Consider the following 24017-nt stretch of genomic DNA (forward strand, 5'->3'; position numbering starts at 1 on the left):
GCCGCCTGTCCTTGCCTTTCCTTAGCTCCGCCCCGCAGCCCGCCCCCACACGCCCCTTACCCTCGCGCCGCCGAACCAGAAGCAAGAGCGGGCGAGAACAGCGCTGCTGCTGCCGCCGCCGCTGCTGCTTTTGCTGCCGCCGCCGTCGCAACGGGCCCGCGGTGGCGAAGTAACTACCCATGTTTCCTTCTGGAACCCCAGCAACCGCGACGACTTGGGGGAGAGGCGTCCCATCGCTCTTGGCTCGGCCGGCCTCGCTGCGGAGGCTTAAGGCGTGCCGTGTGGTGCTGCTGGCTGCTCGGGCTGTTCCGAGGGACGGAGAGCGCTTATCAAGAAACCGGAACCAGGAAAACTGCTGGGATTTAATAACACGGGCTGCGCTGCGGGCTGTTGTGTGCCCGGAGGGGAGGGAGAGAAAAGAGAAAACAAGAGGTCGCAGTGAGGCGGCAGAAAAGCTCACCAGGCGGCACTTCTTGGGGACACAGTTGCCTAACCTTCGACCTCCCCAAAGCTGGCCAGGAAAAGGCAAAGGAGGCTGATGGTTGTTTGGAACTCGTCTTGGATACTGTGGATTTAATAAAAAAAAGCAACTTTCCCTTTTCATTCTGGAATTTATTTTCTTTTCTCGGTACTTTTAAAAACTATAACGGTACCCGCAGACAAGTAACGCGTGTAGTATTTTGTACGTATTTTTATGTGTTTGTCACATTTATGTGTATGGTGTGTAAGAGAAGATGTAATTTTCCCCCCCTCCTCCCCTCTGCTACCAGATGCTGGGTGGGGGAGGGAGGTTGGTAATATGGCTGTTAAAACCTTTGTTACTCGACAGATGTATTTGTCCCTTGTGAACCATATGTGAAAAGAATTATTTGTGAGAAAGTGTAAGTTTTAACGGGGAAAAGTGAGCATTAAAACTCAGGGTGCTGATAACGTTTTTAAAGGTATAAAAAGAGCTAGAAGGAAAAAAAAACCAATGTGTGTGACATTTAAAACTGTACATTTCCATAAGATGTGCTCAATTAACAGATTTGATCCAATTTCTTTCTGGATAAAGATTACCAGGTTTTTCTGCTTCTTCACCATCAAAAGTAAAACTCCCAGTATAGGTTACGTATATTTTTCCTTAAGAATGACTGTGTGAAGTCAGTGTTGACATATTTTATGTCTGGGCAAGAGAGACCAACAATATCACAGCATTACAAATATTTCTTTTCTTTTCTAAATTTAAGATCCCAGATGGCCAATTCCCTCAATGGCCGGAACCCAGGTGGCCGAGGAGGAAACCCCCGCAAAGGGCGTATTCTGGGATTCATTGATGCTATTCAGGATGCAGTTGGCCCCCCCAAGCAGGCAGCTGCTGATCGCAGGACTGTGGAAAAAACTTGGAAATTAATGGATAAAGTGGTGAGTCTGTAAATTATATTTTTAACAAAAATATATGTACACAGGAATTATTGATGGATTAGACAAAACAATGTGTGTTTTCAGGTTATGATAGATAATTACATGCTTATTCAGCCTTTAGCTATGTTTATTCTCAGTATAAAAGAATATTAAATATACTTTAAATATACAGTTCTTCAATTGTAAGATTGTTAATATGCAGTTTGTTTCATTTATACCACTTTGGCTTATGTTGTTGTACTGTTTCCTTGAAAATGAAACTTCAGTTCAGGCAATCATATTGAGATCTACTCTTATGTTAATTATATGCATGCAATCAAATCTGCTGAAAAAGAAGTAGGTTTATTATTTTGACCAGATGAACAACAATTTAAACATTATCCTCAGTTGTAATGGCCCAATAAAATTATATTATGGAACCAAATCTTGGAAAATTATTCATCATTGGAGGGTAAAGTAAGGTACTAAAGTATCATTTGTCTTAAACTAGAATTACTTATTTTGTAGATTATTGTAGTAGGAGCATGTATTATGAAATACAGATAAAAGGAAATGAGAGTATTTTTTTCTGAACAAAAATGTGTATTGTTATGGAGATAGGATGTTCTTAAAATTATATATGCAGCATTTGTGATAAGCTTAGTATAATGGCCCATTTGCAATCCTTGCAAATTACATTTTATACATAGATTTGTATAGGTGCTTTCATTGTAGTGTTCATAAAAGGTAATGTAAGTAGAAAATGCTAAATGCATAGAAGTATGTAATATTTTTACACATAGCATATAAAACATTAAGAGACCACCAGTCTGTTTGTCTAATAGTACATGTTTCCATGAAAAAGTTCATGGATTCTTTATGAGGAATAGACCAGATAATAAACAATTTAAAGCATTTGCATTGATCGTCAAGACACATAAATTCCTTATAGGGTTTTATGCATATTATTCCCACTACTGTTGTATGGCAAGGTAGTTACAGTTTTTTCCAGGAATTCTGATGTACTATCAATTTTGGGTGCATCGTGAAAGTTGTTTAAAGATAGTGAGCACTACCAAAATTGTGGCAATAACTCAGTTTAAAACATATGCCTGAAACAACCTATTTTCTTAGAATCAGTTCAGAATTTAAAATGTCAGTAAAAATGTATTATTGACTCAAACCTGTGGTAGACTTGTAAGTTTTTTATTTAGTTGCCAAGTCATTGTGAGTTCCAAATCTGCATTTTTTAAAATTACACTTTTACATTTAGTTCATAGTGGTTTCATACAATTTTAAAGGAACAAGCTTTTATTTAAGGTAAAAATGTTAAGTGTGAAAACAATTACCTGCTGAAGTTATGGGTTATACTGTTCTTGGCTAAATAAACTTTTGTTGGATTCCAACATTAACCTGGAAGTTGATGATGACCTCAGTTACTCTTCCTACTCTATAATTCTGTGAAATACTATAACTTGAAATGTTGGAAAATTACAGGACATAAGTGCAATTCTAGTTATGTTTGTTCTCACAGGGAGGGACTACTCAGGGTACCGTCAGTCAAATTATGCCGACTGGCGACTCCCGGGAGGGGGGCTTCTCTGTGAGGGCTCCAACCCTTTGGAAAGAACTGCCCCCGGAGATACGGAATATCCCTGATCTCCGTGCTTTCCGCCGTGCCCTCAAGACCCTGATGTTCCAACAGGCGGGGCTAAACATATGAACATGTGAATGATTTTTAAAATGTTATCTAATTCTGGGTTTTATTTAATTGACCAAACTAAGTAATAATTTTAATTAGCAATTTTATGATGTTTGTGTGTCTATATTTTTCTTGACTGTACACCGCCTTGAGTCCTATGAGAGAAAGGCGGTATAGAAATATAATAAATAAATAAATAAATAAATGTTACATTGAATGTAAGTTGACTAAACCAGCTCAAAATGTTTTACAGTCTGACTTTGCCTATTAAAGCCTGAATCTTTCACATCATTTTCTGTTCTGATGTTTTTGACCAGAAATACCAAAAATTGAATGTGGGTCATTTTGCATAACTACTTGACTGCTGATTATTGTTTTACTTCCCAAAGTAAAAATATTATAAACAGAGTTGGCTATGATTTACTCTTACCCAGTGACCGATCCATATTTGATATTGCAACATTATCCCAGGACAAGTACATTTGCTTTCATTCATGAGATCTATGCTCTCAATGCACAATATAAGATAACTTTATTAGCGTTTTGGTTTTTATTTAAAACATTTATGCCTTGACTGTATACTTCAGATTTCAAGACATATTACAATAATTAAATATTACTGCTGCAAAATTTCTTCTAAAGAACTGGTTTAGAAGAGCTTGGTACTATAAATGAACCCAGTATTTTCAGATGGTTGAAGCAGCCATGACATTTTTTTAGGCTCATATGGTTGTCTCATGGGTGCTATATCACTATATTCACTATATCTATGTGCGAGTACATGCACATATCTGGAAATAGTAGAGCAGTTCCCAAAACAGCTGCATGACTCTTAACAATTGGGACCATATTTTTAAATGGATTTGGGATTTGAAAATAATTTGAATTAACTTTCTTGGTTGTTTTAATTTTTAAAGAAGAGGTAGCCTGCAATCCCAAATTCATAGAATAGTTAGGTATTTTTTTCTGAGCTAGAAAAAAACTTCACACTTAGATGTGTACCTTAACATCAATTCTTGATCTCCTTGCCACATTTTTTCTGTCAAAGTTAATTCAGTTGAGAAGGGTTTTTTTGGAGGATTTGCACGTTATTACATAGTAACAGTTTAAAATCTTAAAACACAAATTAGCAACTGGAATATTAAAACTTATAACTGATATTATTTTGATGTTAGTGTAGTATATGGAATCATGGGTTTAATATGAACACCTGTGATGTTTGTGAACTCGGTCAACAAAATCAAGTGGGATTTGTATTCGTTTGATGTCCAAAATGTTTCCTTCTCATGGTACTTGTATGTGAAAACAAACCCCAATGTTACTTAGTTTAAAGTTAAAAAAATCTTTGTATTTATCATTTTCCAACTGAAAATTAAGTGTTTTGTTTTTATGTTTTTCTAAAGTAATGGTCAGTGAAATATGTATTTAACATATCAGGTTTGTTCTTTAAAATTTATTTTTTTTAATGTATTAAAATAATTATTTTTAAATTTCATGTTATAAATTCATCTTAATTTTCTTCATCCTCTGTATTAAATTTATATACATGTAGTCCTTGACTTAACAGTTCATTTAGTTAAAACAGCACTGCAAAAAGTGACTTGGAACTATATTAAATTTACATTTGTCATTAAAGTGACTGCCTGCAAAGGCTTCTGGATTGGGGCTGAAAGGCGAAAGCAGAAGCAGTATGCTCCATCCTATATTTAGGTAGTCCAGGTTGCCTTGATTAAAAAAATACTTGACTTGGGACTGTTTTTCACAATCGTTGCAGCATTCCAATGATCAAAATTCAGATGCTCGGCAACTGACTTACATTTATGCAGTGTCCCAGAGTCATGTTATCATCTTTTGCCACCTTCAAAATCAATGGGGGAAGACAGATTCATTTAACAACCATGTTGCTTAAGGAATCCACTTAAAAAATGTGGCAAGAAAAGTTGTAAAATTAAGCAAAATTCACTTAACAAATGCCTCACTTAGCAACAAAACTTTGGGCTCAATTGTGGTCGTAAGTCGAGGATTACCTGTGCTAATCATAATATTTATCTAATTTGAGAGAAATTTCCAATGACATATGTCTTTAGGTTTAAACCTCTGTTGCATACAATCTGCTGAGATATTTTGGCACATCTTAAATTTTGTAGCACATGGTTTTAAGTTTCTTCTTGGATACTAGATGATCTGGGATAATAAGCTACTAAGGTATGTGCTGCAACATAAAACTTGAGAGTACAGGAAATTGCTTTGCAGACAGGCTGCATGTCTCCCCCCACCCACCCACAATACAAAATAGCAGAATATATATTGATTAAGTCTAGATTTAGAAAACTGTGCATTAAAATTTGTTTTAAGTTTGTTTTCAGATGATCTATATTTAATCAAACATCATTCTTGGGATCAAGCTTTGAGAAGCTTTTCAATTATATTTTAATATCACTGATACCAAAACTATATGAAAACACTTAATTTTCCTAGTCTATAGTCTATGTTTAGATAGATAAACATAGACTATGTTTCACCATCATTATAATTTTTTAAGAGACTTCATATAATGGGCAAAGTTCTAAGATATGGAAGTTCAAAAACAACTTCCAGTCTCCTGTTTGCCCCTTGCCCACTGCAATTCTGTGTGCTCTTCTGAATAACATATTGTTCTGGCGTTTGAATTTATTTCTCAAAATAGTGTTCCTCTCCATCTAATTTATAATATTTGTTTCAAACTTATGATAATTTATGTAGCAATCCCTCATTCTGATGTATATCATGATTGTCAGAAAGATCTTTTGAAAGCTGAATGGAAGAGAGAAGAGATGTATTCTTGTGATATAAAACTTCCATATTTGAAGCAAAATTTCCATTCATGTTAATATTTTTAAACAGAAACATCTGATATATAAGCATAAATAAAAGCTTTTTAAATCTGTTCTATAAATAGGCAATGTATAATTTTCTATATTGCTGTTTCTTAATAAATATTAATTCACAACAAAATGTAGCTACTGTTATCCAGCAGTTATTTCTATAATACCATTCTAGCTTACATCATTGGTATATGATTGTCTCCTGTCCAAATTCAAATTAGTAGTTTTGATTTTCCTGATTTGTTGCTACATCTTGTGATAGCAAATTCTGTATCTTGACTATGACTGAGTTTATATTAAGAAGTAATGGTAGTTGGGAAATGGGGCTTTGTGTGATATGTAGTCATATATTATGGTCTGTAAACTGGTTATTGTGAAACAGGACACAACCTTGTTAAGTAACTAATGAATAAAACAATCTATAAACTAGTCTGGTACTCTATCTCCTATCTATCTATCTATCTATCTATCTATCTATCTATCTATCTATCTATCTATCTATCTATTTATCCTATCTGACTGACCCCATTTTATTCTGGCCAAATTTTTAGCACCTGAAAGTCATTAACTCTGCACAGGAGGAAGTGGTGTAATGGGTGTGAGGCCATTCTGATTTCCTGTGCTAAGGAAGCCTGCTTCATTTACTGTGTAAACATATTTTTTATTAGCATCTTTTGGTATTGAATAGAATGATAATAAATTTTTTTTAGCTGTGATAAAGTATATGTTGACTAAATTTTAATGTATCGTTGCTACTAAGTGGCCAATTTGCTTTTTACTTGTACAGATCCATATAAATATCTAATCTATAGTTTTCATACTTTAAAAATTGTTTTGGGACTTTTTGATCTCATTCCTTATAAAATATGGAATCAATGAAACATGTTTTAAAGAAACTATTGCTCCTTATTATTTGATGGATGAAATGTTTCTGTTGGTTCATATTTTGCAGTAGTGCAGTCTTAATCTAGAATGAAGTTTGTCCTTATGAAGAACTGTTTAAGGACAGATTTATAAGGACCGCTTTCCATGGTGCAATTGCAGTTAGATATTCTTATAGAAGTATGCAGATAGTGATATGGTGTGTAGAATTTGTCTTTCTTTTCCTTGAAAAACCTAAAAAAGTTGTGTTTTCACGAAATAGAAATCTTGGCCTTTTAAAAATGGGGCAATGATACTTTTTCTCAGTTTATTATCTAAATGTGATCTATTGCTTAATTATATACTGTACTTATACCGAAATATGTGCTCAGTCTTTAGACTGAAAAGTTCTTGAGCAGTTATAATAACTTCAGAAAATAATCAAGTGCACATATTTTAATGGGGGATTAAAATTCCAATGACAAATTCAATTATAAAAATTTTACGTTATTACATCTTGTTATTACAAAATGTGCTTTCAGGTCATCTTGTTCATAGAAACTATAAAATAATACAACTATATATTAGAAAATAATCTCAGAAACCCCAAATATGATCCTTGGACTGATTCCTTTCAGCTGAAATATTGTAATAGTTTATTTATTAAAACATTTAAAGAAACAGACAAAATAACTACACAATAGCTGAAATGTAGCACTAGCTGAGAAGGAAACTTGGATGATCTTCAACTTATGACCATAATTGGAACCAGAATTTCTATTACCAAGCAAGGGAGTTATTAAGTGATTTTATGACCTTTTACCATGGTTTTTAAGTGAATCACTGCAATTGTTAAGTGAATCACATACAGTAGTTGTTAAACAACTCTAGTTTCCCCCATTGACTTTGCTTGTTGGAAGCTGGCTGAGAAGATCTCAAACGGTGATTGTGTGACCTGGGCATGCTACAACCCTCTAAATACATGTTGGTTACCAAGTACCCTAATTTTTTTTTCTCATGGGGATGCTGCATTGGTTGTAAATATGAGGACCAATTGTAAGTCGCTTTTTTCAGTGTTGTAACTTCAAATGATCGTTAAATAAATGATTTGTATATTATTTGCACACAACATATGTTTTGCTAACCATATGGCAAAATACAAAATACTGACCATACTTTTTTCTTTTAATTGGCCTTGGTCTTTGCAAGAACCTTTAATGATGTAGGTAGCTGTTCTATTTCTTCTGTTTAAGTATATTGGCCTGTGGGGTAAAGGAAGAGCCACTGTTCTTTCATGGAGTTTGCTGTCTCTTTAGTCAGATGGAATACTTGTTACACACAAGCAACATGTGTAAGGTTTTGACTTATCTGTGTGATATCAGACACCTATTTTCATTTCTATATATTTTTTTAAAAAATAGAATCTTTATTATGTATTTGTTTTGCTGAATTTGAAGGCCATCCAACCCTGACGACCTTGAGAAGCTTAACTAATGAGATAAAACAATATAAATATAATGGTATTTGGATACTACAGTATTTTCTTTATGAAAAATGTGAAATAACTTTACAAATAATATATAATGGAATCCCATTGGGTTATATTATATTATTATTATATTATAATACATATATTCCTGCAAGGAATATAAATCCTTCCATTCCCCACTATCCTGTCAGAGCTGAAGAAGCTTCTTGGATGAGAAGCAAAATGTCTTCAAAGGAAGAAAAAAAACCAAGAAAGCCCAGTTGCCTCCTGAAAAACCACTTATGGGATAGGTCTCTGTATCTAAACAGTTGAGTTCTAGGTAATGTTATAACTTAGGTGTAAGCTTTCCACACTGTCTTACTCATGTACAATAAATTTTGAGATGGGTGAATTTAATTGTTAAATTTATGTAAATTATTCTTTAATTGTAGGTGAGACTCTGTCAGAATCCCAAACTTCAATTGAAAAATAGCCCACCTTACATACTTGACATTTTACCGGATACGTACCAACACTTGCGACTTATTTTGGGCAAGTATGATGACAACCAGAAACTTGCACAGCTCAGTGAAAATGAATATTTTAAAATCTATATTGATAGTCTCATGAAAAAGTCAAAACGAGCTATAAGACTTTTTAAGGAGGGAAAAGAAAGAATGTACGAAGAACAGTCACAGGACAGGTAAGAGAATTTACATATCTATCTGAACTGTGTAATTCTTTTAGTGTATATTTACATTTTTTTTTCTCTTTGGGAACATTCTATATGCTTTCTGAACAAAATTCATCAGACTTTTTGTTGCTATTCAGAGTGAAAATACCATACATAACATTTTAATGTATGTACAAGTTTGTATTGTTCAAATTTGATTTTGGTTTGATTTTGGATCTTTAGCACAAATAAAGATTAATTTGTTGGAAATATCAGTTTATAATAGAATTAGTTTCATTTGTTTGTAAAATAGTTTCGCATATTCTGTTAGACCAGTTGCAGTTTAGTTGTATGTTTGGAAGGCTTCTAAATGTCAGTGCTGATGCTTGTTTCTCTGTGAGCTAATAGTATTAGATGAAGTTTTTGAAGTCTGTTATGGAACTACTTGTATTTATATATATATGAAATAATTATGAATAAATAAATATGAAATAATTATTATACTCTAAAATATATACTCTTCAGTTAATATTCCATTAACTCTCCATGTTAATCATTAGTGACTAAGAATGCAAGCTATATTTTAATAACTGTAATGTCTTAATATCTTTAAGAGCAATTTTAAATGCCATCTTTTTTTGTCTGCTAGAGATATTTCATAATTTAAAATGAGTACCAAACATGTTTTTATTTAAAATTAAGAATTTTTGTTATACAAGAACAAAGGTACCCACCTATTTGATGTATTAACGTCATTTATAGAAAGCATTTTTTTTTCATACTAAACATTGCTATTTTGGATAAAGTTAATAGCTAAGTAGATAATTAGAAGTGTTGCTTTGAGAAAGAAATGCTGAAAAATGAGGAAAACCTTTTGACTTTGAGACAGGAAAGTGGGTGGCAAGCATGAAGAAGTGGAAGAACGCAGTGGAAGAACTTAGTACTTCTATCCTTTCATTACATGAAAGGTTTTCTTGATTTCTGACTTTAAAGTGGTCTAATCCATCATTTCATTTTTGAAAGAGCTTAGGTTTTCCCCCCTATAATAAGTAGACTAAAACATCAAATGGATATACACAGAAACAGTTTTATATTTAAAGGTTAAGTCACTTGTTACTAATTGGCTACACTTCAGGTAGCAAGCTAAGTAAATTGAAGTTATTCTGCTTTGCATTTGTTTTAGTGTTTTGCATCATTTATAAAGCTACTGTAGTTAAATTTTGCCTATAAGTGTTGTGCCATGAGAATGGCAATTCAAAGCACAGGTGAAAATGTATTAATGCCTGAGATGCTACACTGAGCTCCATACAGAGCATTGAATGTGATTGAATAACTGGACAAACTGATTCATTTCAGTTTATCATTTCAGAGACATTTCCATACCAGTTTCCTCTCTGCCTTCAACAATGGCAAAACTTCTAATGTACATGAAAAATTCTTACAAATTCAGGGAGAATCTCCCTTGAAAATAGCTCATGTTGAACTATATAACACACTCAAAAATCAGGTATTGACCACAGGGGAGTTTTTATGACATTTTATATTGTCATAAATTTTTTATGAAAGTTTTTATATCATAAAATGTTTTATAAAATTTGCCAAATTTCAGTTCCATGGGAATCATGTATTCCAGATTTTGGATGCACTCTATCAGCCCTTTTGAAGTAACTGATATAGATTTAGAAACATGGCATCTGAATACCTTTTTCAGGGTCTTCATGGCCTACTCTACCGACGGCTAGTTTGTGGTATATTTTATGACTCTTGTTCCTTTACTAGATGATAGATCCTAAAACACAGAAGCCATCAACCATTTGTATATCTTCATTAGCAATTTTAAATTGGCATAAGTTAGACTGATACTTAAAATTGCTTTCCAAATGGGTACAGAAGTAGTCTGGTGGTGTTACAAAGGCACTGCAAATCAATAAGAAAGTATTTATATATTGGAGAGAAGTTTAGATTTTCTTTTTTTAAGTGCCCAAGGCAAGATCAAGTGGGGATTAACAGAAACGTGCTGATAATGTTATTGCCATCAATAGAAGGAGGATTATTTTTGTCTTCTTACACACGAATAAAGAATTTCTTTCAAATATCATTTAAAGGAATTTTATCCCAATAAAACTGATATAGTAATTTATTGGATAACACAATCTGATGTTGGAAATGCTTGGATTAATAATACATCAACCCAACTACATTCTGAATATGTTTTTAGTAACTTAAATATTTTAAGTTACTAACCAAATTGAAAGTCCATAAAATAGAGTATTTCAGATTCTGTTTATTTCTCTTTAATATAGAAATATTAATAAAATCAAGAAATCATCTCAGTATTGTAATCATCTATGCTAACAGTTTCCCTGAAACTGATGAATATATGGTTTGTTGAAATGGTAATGGGACATTATCATTAGAAACATGAACAAGGAAAAATCTTTGTTAAGACTAAAGCCATTCTACTTTATATGTCAATAAACTATGGCTGGCTTGTTATCTGAGCTTTAGACTTCCTTTTCTGTCACAGATCATTTCTCTGTTAAGGCTAAACGAGCTGTAAATATTTTGCAGAATTTATCGTTTGCCAGTTGGTATATATACCCAATCACTTAAGACCAAAATAATTGGTGCCTAAGCATTGTCAGACTTGGAGCAAATGAAACTAACCTCATTGAATAACTTACTAACATCATGTTGCTTTAATTTTAAATATGAAAGGGTGGCTATTTATGTAAGATGAAAGTAGATGAAATAAACAAATATGTATGGCAATCACTTTGAAGTGGCACATTGTTCGTCTAGTTCTGAAAGATTTTATATGGTAGTGTTTTTTTCAGTGTCTCTGTGTTTGTATGTGCACAAGAGAATTAATGATAATTGCTTAAGAATCTTTATGTTGATTCTGTTGTTAAAACATCTTAATTTTCAAGTTTTTCACAATAGGATTTGTACAATAATGTTTTTACAGTTTTTCTTTCTTCTGGAAACATCAAAATATATGAAAGAAATTGAAAGAATTAGATGATCATTCTTTAATTAAAAATCATGAAAACCTTGGTTGGTAACAAAAGTATATTGGATGATTATTTAGTTTATACCTGTAGTTAAGATGAAAAATATGGGATGTGATTTTAGAAAAATGTTATACAACTGTGCCATTGAAAAATTGAATAAGTATACTCATTGACATTTTACTTATAACATATTTCAACATACAGATATTTGATCTTTATTTTAATAATATTAACAGATAAAGGGGATATAATATTATAAATATGTACTTTTACATTTGGTATTCCATTACATAATTTAAATACACATAAAACACAGATTTTGCATGTGGAAAAAGTAAATACACCCTTACATTTATCACTACTCAAAATACATAAAATCAGAATCAGATGCAAAAGACTGGATACTAATGATAAAACATCATTAGAGAAGATCTAGAAGGGACCAGTCTTATCTAAACATGAGATGTTTAGTTTGATTTGTTCTTTGTTGTTGTGTGTGGTATCACCATTCCTAGATTAAAAGACCTCTCTGAACCCTTCTGAAAGAAAGTTAAAGATGCCTATGAGCCTCAGAAGGGATTTTAAAAGATTGCCAAACAACTGGATATCAGTCATTCCACTATCTGAAAGATCAAGTACAAGTGGAAAAGATTTAAAATAAGTTTAGCTTGTCTCAGCAAGTTCACCCTAAGAATAGAATTCTGGATGTTGAAAAAAGTCTCTAAAAATCCCAGACTTTTCTTATTTGACATAGAAATAACTGTCATCATTATTAACATAAAAAATTATGAGTCTACTATTGGAAAGAACAAATTAGATTCAGGCAAATACCACAATACTACTTTTAATATTATTCCAGATAATTACTGGAATAATATTGCTACCACAATATTATTACAGAATACTACCTTTTGGAATAATGTGCTTTGGTTATACAAGGCAAAATCATATTATTTGACCAACTTACTAGAAGACATATTTAATGAAAACCAATGATATCATTTTGCCAAAAGAACTTCTTACCAACTGTAAAGCATGATGGTGGAAATGGTATGCTTTGAAGCTACATTGCTGTATCGGTGCCTGGATGGCACACCATCCTTGAATCCACCATAGAATTTGTCATTGTACCCAAGAGTAGTTGCGGATAACATGATTACATCTGTCAAAATCAATCAAAAGTTGAGTCATTCTTGCCATATGATCATATCACTAAACAGTCCAGGAAATGAAGGTTTTTGAAATGGTCAAATTAAAGCCCAGGTTTAAATCACATTAAGAGGCTGTGGGTGTTTTGAAATGGGCTGTGCATATAAGGAACTTCTTAAACATTGCACAGCTGGAAAAAAAACACATAGTGAAATGGGGAAAAGTTCCTCTCAGTTAATGTCAGAGATTGGAAAACTGTTATAAGAAAACCTATTTAAAGTTTTCTGCTAAAGGAGACAATGCCTGGAATTATTTCATACAAGTATTTGTATTATTTTAATCATTAATAATCATGCAGAGGTCAAATGAATTGAAAACCATGAACTTAAATCATCTAGGTGAAGGAGGGAGGGGGGAAGAGCGTATCCTGCAGGCAAAACTTGCAAAATTTCAGAAGGGCGGATAGGCTGAATGGGATGGTGTAATCCATATTGTGATTGGGTGTTATTCGGGATTTTAAAATGTTGATTACCATCTCAAATTGCATTCAGTTCTTTTAAAATTGGTACAATGAGCCTAAATTCTTGGACTATTCGTTTACTTTAAGGACAGTCACACGCAGAAAACATTGTAACAATTCATAAGAATAACTAATATTTTACCTAGTCTTTTATATTTGCATAATTTCCTTCTCTGTACCAAATTGTTTATTCAGTATGTATTCTTCCAAGTGATGGATAATGTGTGCCGGACAAAAATCCAAGTGGTTTCTCTAGCACATTTTTTCTCACTAGGTAGGTTGTCAAAATAGCAGAGAGACAGAGATAAATTTTAAGAGATGGGATCTTCCTTAAGACTTCATAGTTTAATTTGAAAGATCCTTATCCTTGGAAACAGATTAAGAACAAACGTTTCCTATGAATTTTATTTCTGATAATTAAATAGTCATATCCATATGACAACAATATGGAAGTGGTTTTCATTCCCTTGCAAGATTTTTATATGCTTTCCAGCTGTGTCCACAGAACACCAACAGTTTTGTCAGAGAAATGAAGCAAGAATTGTGACCCATGCTTTGCCCACTTGGTGAGCGTGTAACTGATGTTGTCGTGCACATACAAAAGGGGAGGAATGTGTGTTGTTGTAACATTTGTTGTATAATTTACCTCTTATGTGGACAGTTACAATTCTTTCAAGCAAATACTACAGGTAGTCCTTGACTGATGATAATTTATTCAACAAAGGTTAGACACTCTGAGTTTTGCCCTATTTTACAACCTTTCTTGCCATCGTTAAGAGAATCACTGCAGTTGTTAAGTTAGTTACATGGTTGTTAAGTGAATCTGGTTTCTCCATTGACTTTGCTTGTTAAAGGGTCACAAAAGGGGATCACATGACCTGGGACACTGCAACTGTCATAAATATGAGCCATGTGAATTGTGATCACATGGCCATGGGGATGATGCAATAGTTGTTAATGTGAAAAACACATTTTTCACACATAAATCAGTTTTTTCATTGCCGTTGTAATTTCAGACTGTCATTAAATAAATTGTTACAAGTCGACGATTATCTGTATTTCCTGATTTGGTCAGTCTGTAAATAAGAGATTGATTGGGAGGTCTTTAGTTGTAATAATCAGTTTTCTCATAGAAAAAAGTGAAATATAAATATAATAATAAATATAATATCATGAAAGGAAGATCACTAACATAAAAATTTCTTTTAGATTGTTAACATTAGGGTATAGCAAGAACAATTTTATTGGAAAATTAATAAAAAAATAACTTCCTAATAATTAGCTGCTTTTTTACTTTTAATATAATATTCTGCATGGAATTAATTAGCTTCAAAAGTTTAATAGTGAGAAAAAAAGCTGATACCGAAGGCAATTAGCAGTATGGTTAATCATTGCCAGTTTATAGCCAGATATCTAGTAAATATGCAACATTCCTTTATTTCATATGTCTAACAAACTTATTTTAAAAAATAAGTTTGTAAATTCTAATGCCATATGATGCATTATCAGATTATGATTCAGATTTATGCGCCCTGTTATAGTAGTAAGATCCATAAAATAGAGCTAATAACAGTGGATATAAATACCTATTATGCACCTCTTTTATTATAATCCTTGTTATAGTTATGAAAAGGAAGGTAATAAGTAGAATACAGATTTTACTGCAGTTTTAAAAATAAAAAATGGATGCCACTGTAAAAATCATTAGCTGTTGTGAAAAGGGAACACCAGCCATACTGGGAATAAGTGTGAGTATTTTCAAACTTGGTCTCAGAAGAGCTGCGGGTAAAGAGCTTTTAAAGAGTGAAAAAACGAAGGAGACAGTGATACATATACAGATACACACCCTGTTATTGGGTTCTCTTATTGTCATTGGCCTGTAAAACCTCTTTAACCTTTCAAAGAGACTTGGATTTGAAACAGCTTATTTTTTTACCAACAAACCAGCTGGTCTCTCAAAGAAAGCTACCAGGAAGGAGGAACCAGAGCTAATTATTGTCAAGAAAAAGGTTGCTTAAATTTTCTCAGCTGAGGCTGGTGTTCCAGACTTGTTTCTTGAGGAGAGGAGTAAACAGGTTTGTTGTTGGACACAGAAATAAAAGTTTCTGCTTTATTTGTTTTTCTTTTATTAACTAATGCAAAAAAAATATAAAAGAAAAAAAATCACTTCATTTAACAACCAAGCTGCCAGTCACAATTGTGGTCACTAAGCAAGTACTTATAATATTTAACATTTGTTAAATAAAACATGCAAACAAACAAAAAGTATATACACACACACAAATATTTTGAAAAATAAATTAAAAAGCAACCCCCCCCAAAAAAAACTTAAAAATATATATAAAAAAATTGCACTCTGGTAGCCCCTCTTTTTTTCTTCCCCCCTCTTCTCCAATTACTAACTGCTACACAAATATTTTTACAGTTTACTTTGGACATTTTTGTTTGGATCATTTTGAAGCATCTCTAGTTAGAAGTTATATTTGTTAAGGCCATAGCTTCAAAAAATACTGTATCTATAGTACATACTTCAAAAGCTCTTTTTTGTAGCCTTTAACTGGAAGAAGTGTTATATAATAGGGGGAAATTTTTTGAACCAAGGAGCCTCAAATGGGTAACTTACAGAATGGGTCCAAAATCCAGGACCCCTAATTTCTGTGGAACTGAAATTTGGAAAATTTTATAAAATATTTTGTGACATCAAAATTATGATAAGGAATTTTATGACATAATACAAAATGCCAAAACATTTCCTGTGGTCAATTCGTGATATTTGATTGCTATGCAGGTTAGTATGGGCTATATATCCCTGACTTCTAAAGAAGTTCTCAAGTACTCTAGAAACCTACCATTATTAAAGATATTGGGGAATCTGATAAATATCTCTGAAATGATGACCCAAGGTATCACAAGTTCTTTAGTTTGTTTTAAAGCTATGTTCTTGAGAACTTAAAGAGACAGGTGTGAATAAATATAATCACCTTCCCCAAAGGAAACAAACAAAATGTTAAGAAGTTATGATATATGTAGTTATTTACCAAGCACATCTAAATTATATTAAAGTAACCACACTATCTTTACAATCCCCAAAGCAGCACCCCTAATGTTTGGAAATTGAAAGTTGAAAAATTTGATATGCCCTACAAGTCCCCCATGTCTTTCATGTATCCAGTATTTACTTTTCTGTTACTCCTGACCCTATGTGAAGAGGTCACAGCCACATTAGCCATTATACATTGTTTTGCCATTGGTAGAAACATAAATACTTCAGGTTTCTGCATATAAAAAACTTAATAATTTAAAATGTTAATGCTTTTAATGATACAATACAGATGATCAGATCTTGACCTTTGGATATATACACATCCCCCTTTCATCAGGGACCAAACCCAGGCAGCTCTCTATGAAAATCCAGAAAGTTTTCTATTTTCTTGCTTCATTTGAACTGAGCAAAGTGGTTAATAGGTTCAGAACAAGGCAGCCTAAAAAGAGAGAAATTGAACTTGATTTCTTGTCCTAGTTGTTCCAAAAACCTTTAACCTTAGTTTTCGATAAAGCAAGAAATTATATAGGTAATGGAAGATACCGTGCTGTATTATGTTCATCACACAAAGATGAAGGGACTGTTTCAACCAGTCTAGAGCCGTGATGGCGAAGCTTCTGGTTTCCGATATGCGCAAACCTTGAATAATTAAAATTTGTTGCCATTGTGAAAATAGCAAACATGTGTATAGAAATTTCTATAGCGTAACATACTGACAACATATTTCCTGTTTATATATTTTGTGGTTAGTTAAAAGGCAGGTAAGAACAGCAGACCCATGTTTCAGTTTCGTCTGGCAAATTAATACTTGAATGTGTTAACAGACTAGATAACTAGCAATATCCCTAAGTGCTGTTTTTGACATTCCTTTTCTATAAAAACCTAATGGTATCCATTGCGTTTTAAATATTTTTAATATGTAAGTCATTATTTGAGGTTCATTAACAGTCTTGCTATAAAAGTCTCCCATTTTCTGAACATAAAAATGGCTTTCTGTTCTTAAAGAATGTTTGATTTAACCTTGCATTTGATTTAGTCCTTCATGGGATAGTTGGATTTCTATAAAATGTGGGTTGTTTTGATTGCTAAGCAGCTTTAAGCAACCAAAATGGGATTAAAATATAAGAGAAAGAATTAAAGTTTTTCCTTCCAATTTTATGAAATGGCAACAATCATTCCTTTTTCCACTGCTAGAAATATACTGCTAAGGAACAGTGCATTCTCCAAGATACATATGAAGTAAGAAAAAATAATTGTAAATTTATGTTACGTTTTGAAGTCCTCAGATTATGTGAAAATAGAGATTAAAAATGTTATATAAAAAATTGAGTTTTAATTTTAGGATATACCTTTGTTAGATACATATGCCTTTTATAATGTAACATTAAAAACTGTATTAACTATAGTGTCAATGAAATTTACAATAAGTTATGCATAATCTATATTTTTAATTTTTTTTATTGCTTATTGATTAATAGAAAGAAGGAACAAAACACAGATAATAATGAGGCAGATCTTGCAGAAGGTCAGAAGGTTAGGAGCCAATCTCACCTTGGGGTAAGATATTCCAAATGGCAGGAGTGGTGGCACAGAAGGCTCTTCTCAACTCCGCCAACCAAAATTTCTTGATTGATGGGATCGGCAATATGCCCCTCTGCTGGTGTGGGTGGGACAGGCCAATCCCATCATGGTGAGACAGTTCCTCAAGTAACATGGACCCATGCAGGACTTTAAAGGCAATAATTAACACCTTGAATTGCACCCAGAAGCAAATCTGATCAGTGCAGTTCACAGAGCATGGTGTAACATAGGCCAATCTAGAGGTCCTAAGAACTGCCTGTGCTGCTGCACTCTGCACCATCTGTAGCTTCCAAATGGATAAGCCCATGTAGAGTGCATTGCAGTAATCCAAATATGCAACAACTAGGGCTTGAGTGACTGAGCACAAGGACTTCTTATCCAGGAAAGGCTGGAACTGGCGCACAAGACGAAGTTGTGTAAAAGGTCTCCTGGCTGCGACTGCCACCTGTTTTTTGGGCAGGAGTTGCAAGTCAAGGAGAACCCCCAAGTTGAAGATTCGGTATGTTTGGAGTTTTGCCACCCCATCCAGAACTAAGGATATTAAAGCCTTAGATCTTAAAGTTCCCTGCACCTAAAACCACTTGGTCTTGCCAGGGTTCAACTAAAGCCTGTAGTCCCCCATCCAGTTCCCCTTGGCCTCTAGGCACCGCAAGAGGGCAGCCACAACGTCACTTGGCTCATCGGGGGGGGGGGGGAGTTATAAAGTTCAGTATCATCAGAGTACTGATGATACTTCAACCCATAGTGATGAATGATCTCACCTAATGGCTTCATGTAGATGTTAAAAAGGAATGGAGAGAATACCAAGCTCTGCGACATGCCACAAAGGAGTGGCCGTGGGCTGGACCTCTCACTCCCAATCAACACCAGCCTTGGAGAAAGCAGTCAAACCAGTACAAAATGCACCATCCAGCCCCAAATCCCTTAGCCAGCCAAAATGATACCATCAAAGGTTGTTGAGAGGTCAAGGTAGGCAAAGATGGCTGCACTAACCCCATCCCGCTTTTACCAGAAATCATCAGCAAGTGCGACCAATATTATTTCTGTCCCATAATGGTCTTGAATCCTTACTGAAAGGGGTCTAGGTAATCTGTTTCATCCAGGACCCTCTGAAGCTACCAAGCAACCACTTTTTTCACTACCTTCCCTAAAAAAGAGGATGGGAAAATTGCCCAGACCGGAGGAATCAAGTAATGTTTTTTTAAGGAGGGGGAGAACTAGGGCTTCCTTAAAAGGCCTTGGGAATGTTCCCTCCTGCAATAAAGAGTTTATCACTACTGGGATCTATTTTCTGGTAACCATCCTGGAGGTTTTCACCAACCAGATGGGATAAAGAGCTAATTGGCAGGTGATTACATTGACAACATTGAAGATCCTATCCACTTTTTCAGGTCCAACAGGATCAAACTGATCCCAGATAACTGTGCAAGACCTCTCCCCAGGCACCTCACATGATCTACACAATGCATGGTTTCAAACTGAGAATGAATCAAGCAATTTTGTCTGTGAGATGTTGAATTTGTTCTTGAGGCTTGGTAATTTAAGTTAAACTGCAAAAGATATATAGGTAGTCCTAATGGAGCCTGCCCATTACAGTTGCAAGTGGTGACAGCTGTTAAATGAGACAACCTTACTTAATGATCCTTACCCCTGCTCTCCCTGATGCCACTGTTATACAAACATGTGACTCATTAAGTGAGCATGGGGTAACTCATAGGTGGGGGGAGACCCAGGTCACTACCCTGCTGGGTTTTGCAAAGCAAAAAGCTTTGCAAAAACAATCCAGCTGGGAGAAGAGTCCAGCAGATTAGAGCCTAGCATCATGTTCCAATGCCAGAGAGGCTTCCAAAAAAGCCGCTGTGCTTGACCCATGAAGCTATGCTTGCAGACTGGGGCTCTGCCCAATCAACTGGCCATCAGGAGCCTGCAAACTTGCTAGCTTTGGGGAAGTCAGATGTCTGTAGATGGCAATTTCAGAACGAAGCCCAGATACCCACATTTCTTTAATAAAGAATAAACAAACAAACAAACAAACAAAAACCGCTGAAAGAGAAAGACTTGTTGATGTTTCTCCTCCCCTCCCCCATTAGGTATTGAAACTAAATGCCCTCCAATACTGATTCCTTTTAACCACTTAATTTGCTAAATTTACTGCATGCCTAGAAAGGGGGTGACAAAATCTGTAAGTTACTTACCTTGGTGAGTCACTGCCAGGCTGAAGATGGAAAGGAAAGAAGAAAACAAAAAAAATCTTCCTATAGCTTTTTGTGTTGAGCTGAAGAAAAAGTGCATCTCCAAAGAAAAAGGGGCAACACAAACATGCACTAAATGGCCACGGCAGGAGCTGGATCCTAAAGGCAATCAGGTCTGTTATATTTTAAAATAACAATGCTACATTATGTACACTACTTATTTAATATTCAGTAACAAATGATTACTTAAGAATCATGGACATAACTTGCTTGGCAAAATAATTTTCCATATTTAAAATGCTTAAATAAATAAATAAACAAATAAATAAATAGCACAAGTTCAAATGTGGGCAAATAAAATTTACAATTCGTAAGAGCACAAATAGAAGGTTGCACCAATACACCAAGGTTTAGCAGTCTAATCAACATTAAACGTTTTACAATTTTAACTGCATTCTGAAGTTTCCACAAATGAAAGAATAAAAAAGAACGGAACACAAAGTGCAAGGATGAATGAAAGATGCCAAATTTCAAAACTCCAAGAGTCAACCATCCAAAATAAACCATCAGAATTCAACTTTTGGAAAAGGTAAATAAACAAGTGAAAGCTATACCATTATATCGATGGCTTGCTGACTTTAATTAAGTATGTATACTCTATACTTGCTCTTGACTCCTCTTATTGTAAACTTTTAGAGTGCCTTTGAAAGTAAAGACACTGTAGAAAATACCAGAAAAGATCATTGTCTCCTTTCTTTTTGTATCGCACAGTGTGACAAGCTTTATGCTTGCCCAGAACTCAAAAGCTACGGCCACTGTCTGGCTTAATAAACGGGACTGCCAAAACTCAGCTGTCATTAAGGCAAAGCTCTCCTGAGTGCATCCAAAGTCTTTTCTCAGAAAAGAATCTGTCAGGTCTTAACCGCAGGCACGACTGGAAATGCTTAGATAAGCTCATAAGAAAATCCAAGGACAATAATATTTACTGGAGAAAGTTGAGGACACTACCAAAATAATTCTAGCAATTGCAATTACCGTTCCTTAAAAAGCAATATTTTCTTTAGAGGATGTTCTTTCTTGTCCTGTCCCCTTATTTCAGCAGACTAACTAGTTTCCTTCTGTGTTTTGTTTTTATAAGGCTTGTTCTTATTGGTTTCTCACTGAGTGTGAGAATTTACTTTTATAGTACCAAGGACTTATCAGAGTTGCATAAGAAGTTTGTCATGAGTCTCCAAAATTAAGAGGAGTATAATTTGGAACTGGTCTAGAATCTGCCTCCTTTTCACATCATGGTGGAAATAACCAACAGTCTTACGTTCTTTATTTGTAAGGGCTCTACTAGTTGAGAGGATACCAATGCTGACTAATATAATCCTGTACAAACAGATCCAGTCGGTCAACAGTGCTGCTTATGCCAATAAATAGACCCAGCAGATTCAATTATGTAGTTCATGACTTCAGCTACTATGTGAACTACATTTAGCAACTTGCTATGGAGGAAAAGCCATCTGTGCTCAGGTCCAGCACCATGGGAAGTGCTGGTGGTTAGAGTAGCAGACCAATGTATGATGAAGAGGAAGTAAGAAGTTCATTTTAACTGGATCGAGATAAAGTAGATGATAAGGATATAAGGATACTTCTTTCTTGTATTGTTAATATGGAGAGAATACTGTCTGCCTGCTGAAATGAGGGGAACTAGTAGTCAAATGGAGGAAGTACAAGAATCAGATATTGTCCATCAGGCTGAATGACTGGTTATCCAAGTTCAGTAGATAGGTAACGCCTAAAGCCTTTGGACTGCTATGCTGCTTGCCGTGATGGTTGCTTCATGTACTGTGCAAGCATTTTGTTCTGCTTGAGAAAATGCGCCTTGCCACTAATTGCCTAGTTGCCTACCTCTGCTGGAGAAGTGGGGTAGATATTTGGATGATTTATTCAACTGATGTTTAAGGTTATCTAGAACCAAAAGCTGTCTGTGACATGGTGGCCTCAAGCCTACAGCCATCCCTTCCACTATCTGCCCTGGACTTCGATTCAGAAGGAGGCAGCTCCTCTTCCTGTCCCTTCCCTACAGCTCCTAGATTGCTAATGGAGGTGAGCATCAATGTTTCCACTTGTCTGAAGAGTGGAGCATCAGAATGGAGAGGAAACAGTACTAAAGTCAACTTTCTTCCTTCTTTGGCTAGCAGATCTTATTCTGATCCTCCTGACTAATCACTTAGGTAAGGTTTGTTCAGTGAGATTTTACAGAGGAGATATACTCATGGCTAGAAGCAGTATATGTCTGGTAGAAACAGAAAAAATGGTTCTAGTTACATGTGTCCATGCATCTAACAAACAGCAGTGCTGTTGTTTGGGGTAGGAGGTCTTTGGAGAGAAGATTATGTTTTTAGGTCAAAAGAGCTATTTTGAAAAGCAAGAGAATGGAAGTGAATAGGATAATCATTCTTTTTTTAATCTAAGTAAAAACATTGTTCCTTCCACTACACTGAATTGAAACTGAAACAGTTTAATACTGAATGCTTGGTGCTTCCTTTGCAGCACTGGCCCAGATAGAAGAATTCGAAAGGGAACAAGGTTATATTCTCCCAAATTGTAAGATATAAGAGACCATACAATCACAAGTTTAGGAGTTATAATTTATAAGATATATCCTTTCAAACATGAAAGCTTCCTCATTTCCTCCTCCCACCTTGACTTCAAAAAAGAAATTTGAAAATTGCCACGTGATAAAGATTCTAAAAGCTGTACTAAGCTACAGGTGAAGCACTTTTAAGGGAAACTATTTCATTTTTCCAGTAAATGAGATTTCATAAGCTGCAGAAAGAAATTGAAATGTACCAATAGATAAAAGCAGAAAGATCAGGAGAAACAGAATAGGGAATAAATAAATCAGGGATTTATAAATGCTAAATAATACATCACAGAGAAGCAGTAGATGAGTCCATTCTGGAAGGGCTTCTAAATTACTCATTAATGTACTTTCTCAAGAGAGAAAAATCTTATCTGAAGTGTTGCTTCAAATGTAAATATAGATATGATAATTGTATTACATTATTTCTTAAATGTTTATCTTATTTTTCCACAAATTGCTACAAAATAGTTAAAAGCATTAATGCAAATAATAAAACACAGTAAATAGTTTCACAGTAATAGTATGCTACAACAGAAAGCAAATTAAAAACATAAGCATAAAACTATCTGTTAAAAGCTATTTATATCATATTGAAGATATATATCTTTAAAACTGAGTGAACATGTTAATCATATAAAGTGTATTGCTAATTAAAACACAGTAAGTGGGAACTATAGCTGCACTCATTTTATGTGATATTAATGCCTCCTTTTCCTTAAGGCCTCTTAAGGAAGGCAGAAGAGATTTGGAGACAAGGGGAAATAAACAAAATCCATTTCAGCATTATATATTAATTCATAACAATTAGGGTTTTAAAGCATCACATTTCTAAAACAAAACAGAAGAAAATAAATCTGCTCAAATGATAAGAATTGATTATATTTTATGGATTTCCTGAAGTGGCAGTGTTGGATAGTTTATTTAAACTCCTT

General features: G+C 34.4%; 1 protein-coding gene across 1 annotated transcript in view; it reads left to right on the forward strand.

The window, feature by feature from the left end:
- The first annotated feature begins 125 nt into the window (after positions 1-125).
- CBLB (Cbl proto-oncogene B) overlaps positions 126-24017 on the forward strand; it is a 72478-nt gene continuing 48586 nt past the window's right edge. The window contains exons 1-3 of the mRNA XM_070943767.1: positions 126-682; positions 1230-1404; positions 8731-8981. Coding sequence (XP_070799868.1) covers positions 1237-1404; positions 8731-8981 — 419 coding nt within the window. The 5' untranslated portion in view covers positions 126-682; positions 1230-1236. The remainder of the gene's footprint in view (positions 683-1229; positions 1405-8730; positions 8982-24017) is intronic.

Source organism: Pituophis catenifer, unplaced genomic scaffold (genome assembly GCF_029215685.1).
Source record: "Pituophis catenifer annectens isolate HBS135680 unplaced genomic scaffold, rPitCat1.0.hap2 SCAF_4, whole genome shotgun sequence".
NCBI classification, from domain to species: domain Eukaryota; kingdom Metazoa; phylum Chordata; class Lepidosauria; order Squamata; family Colubridae; genus Pituophis; species Pituophis catenifer.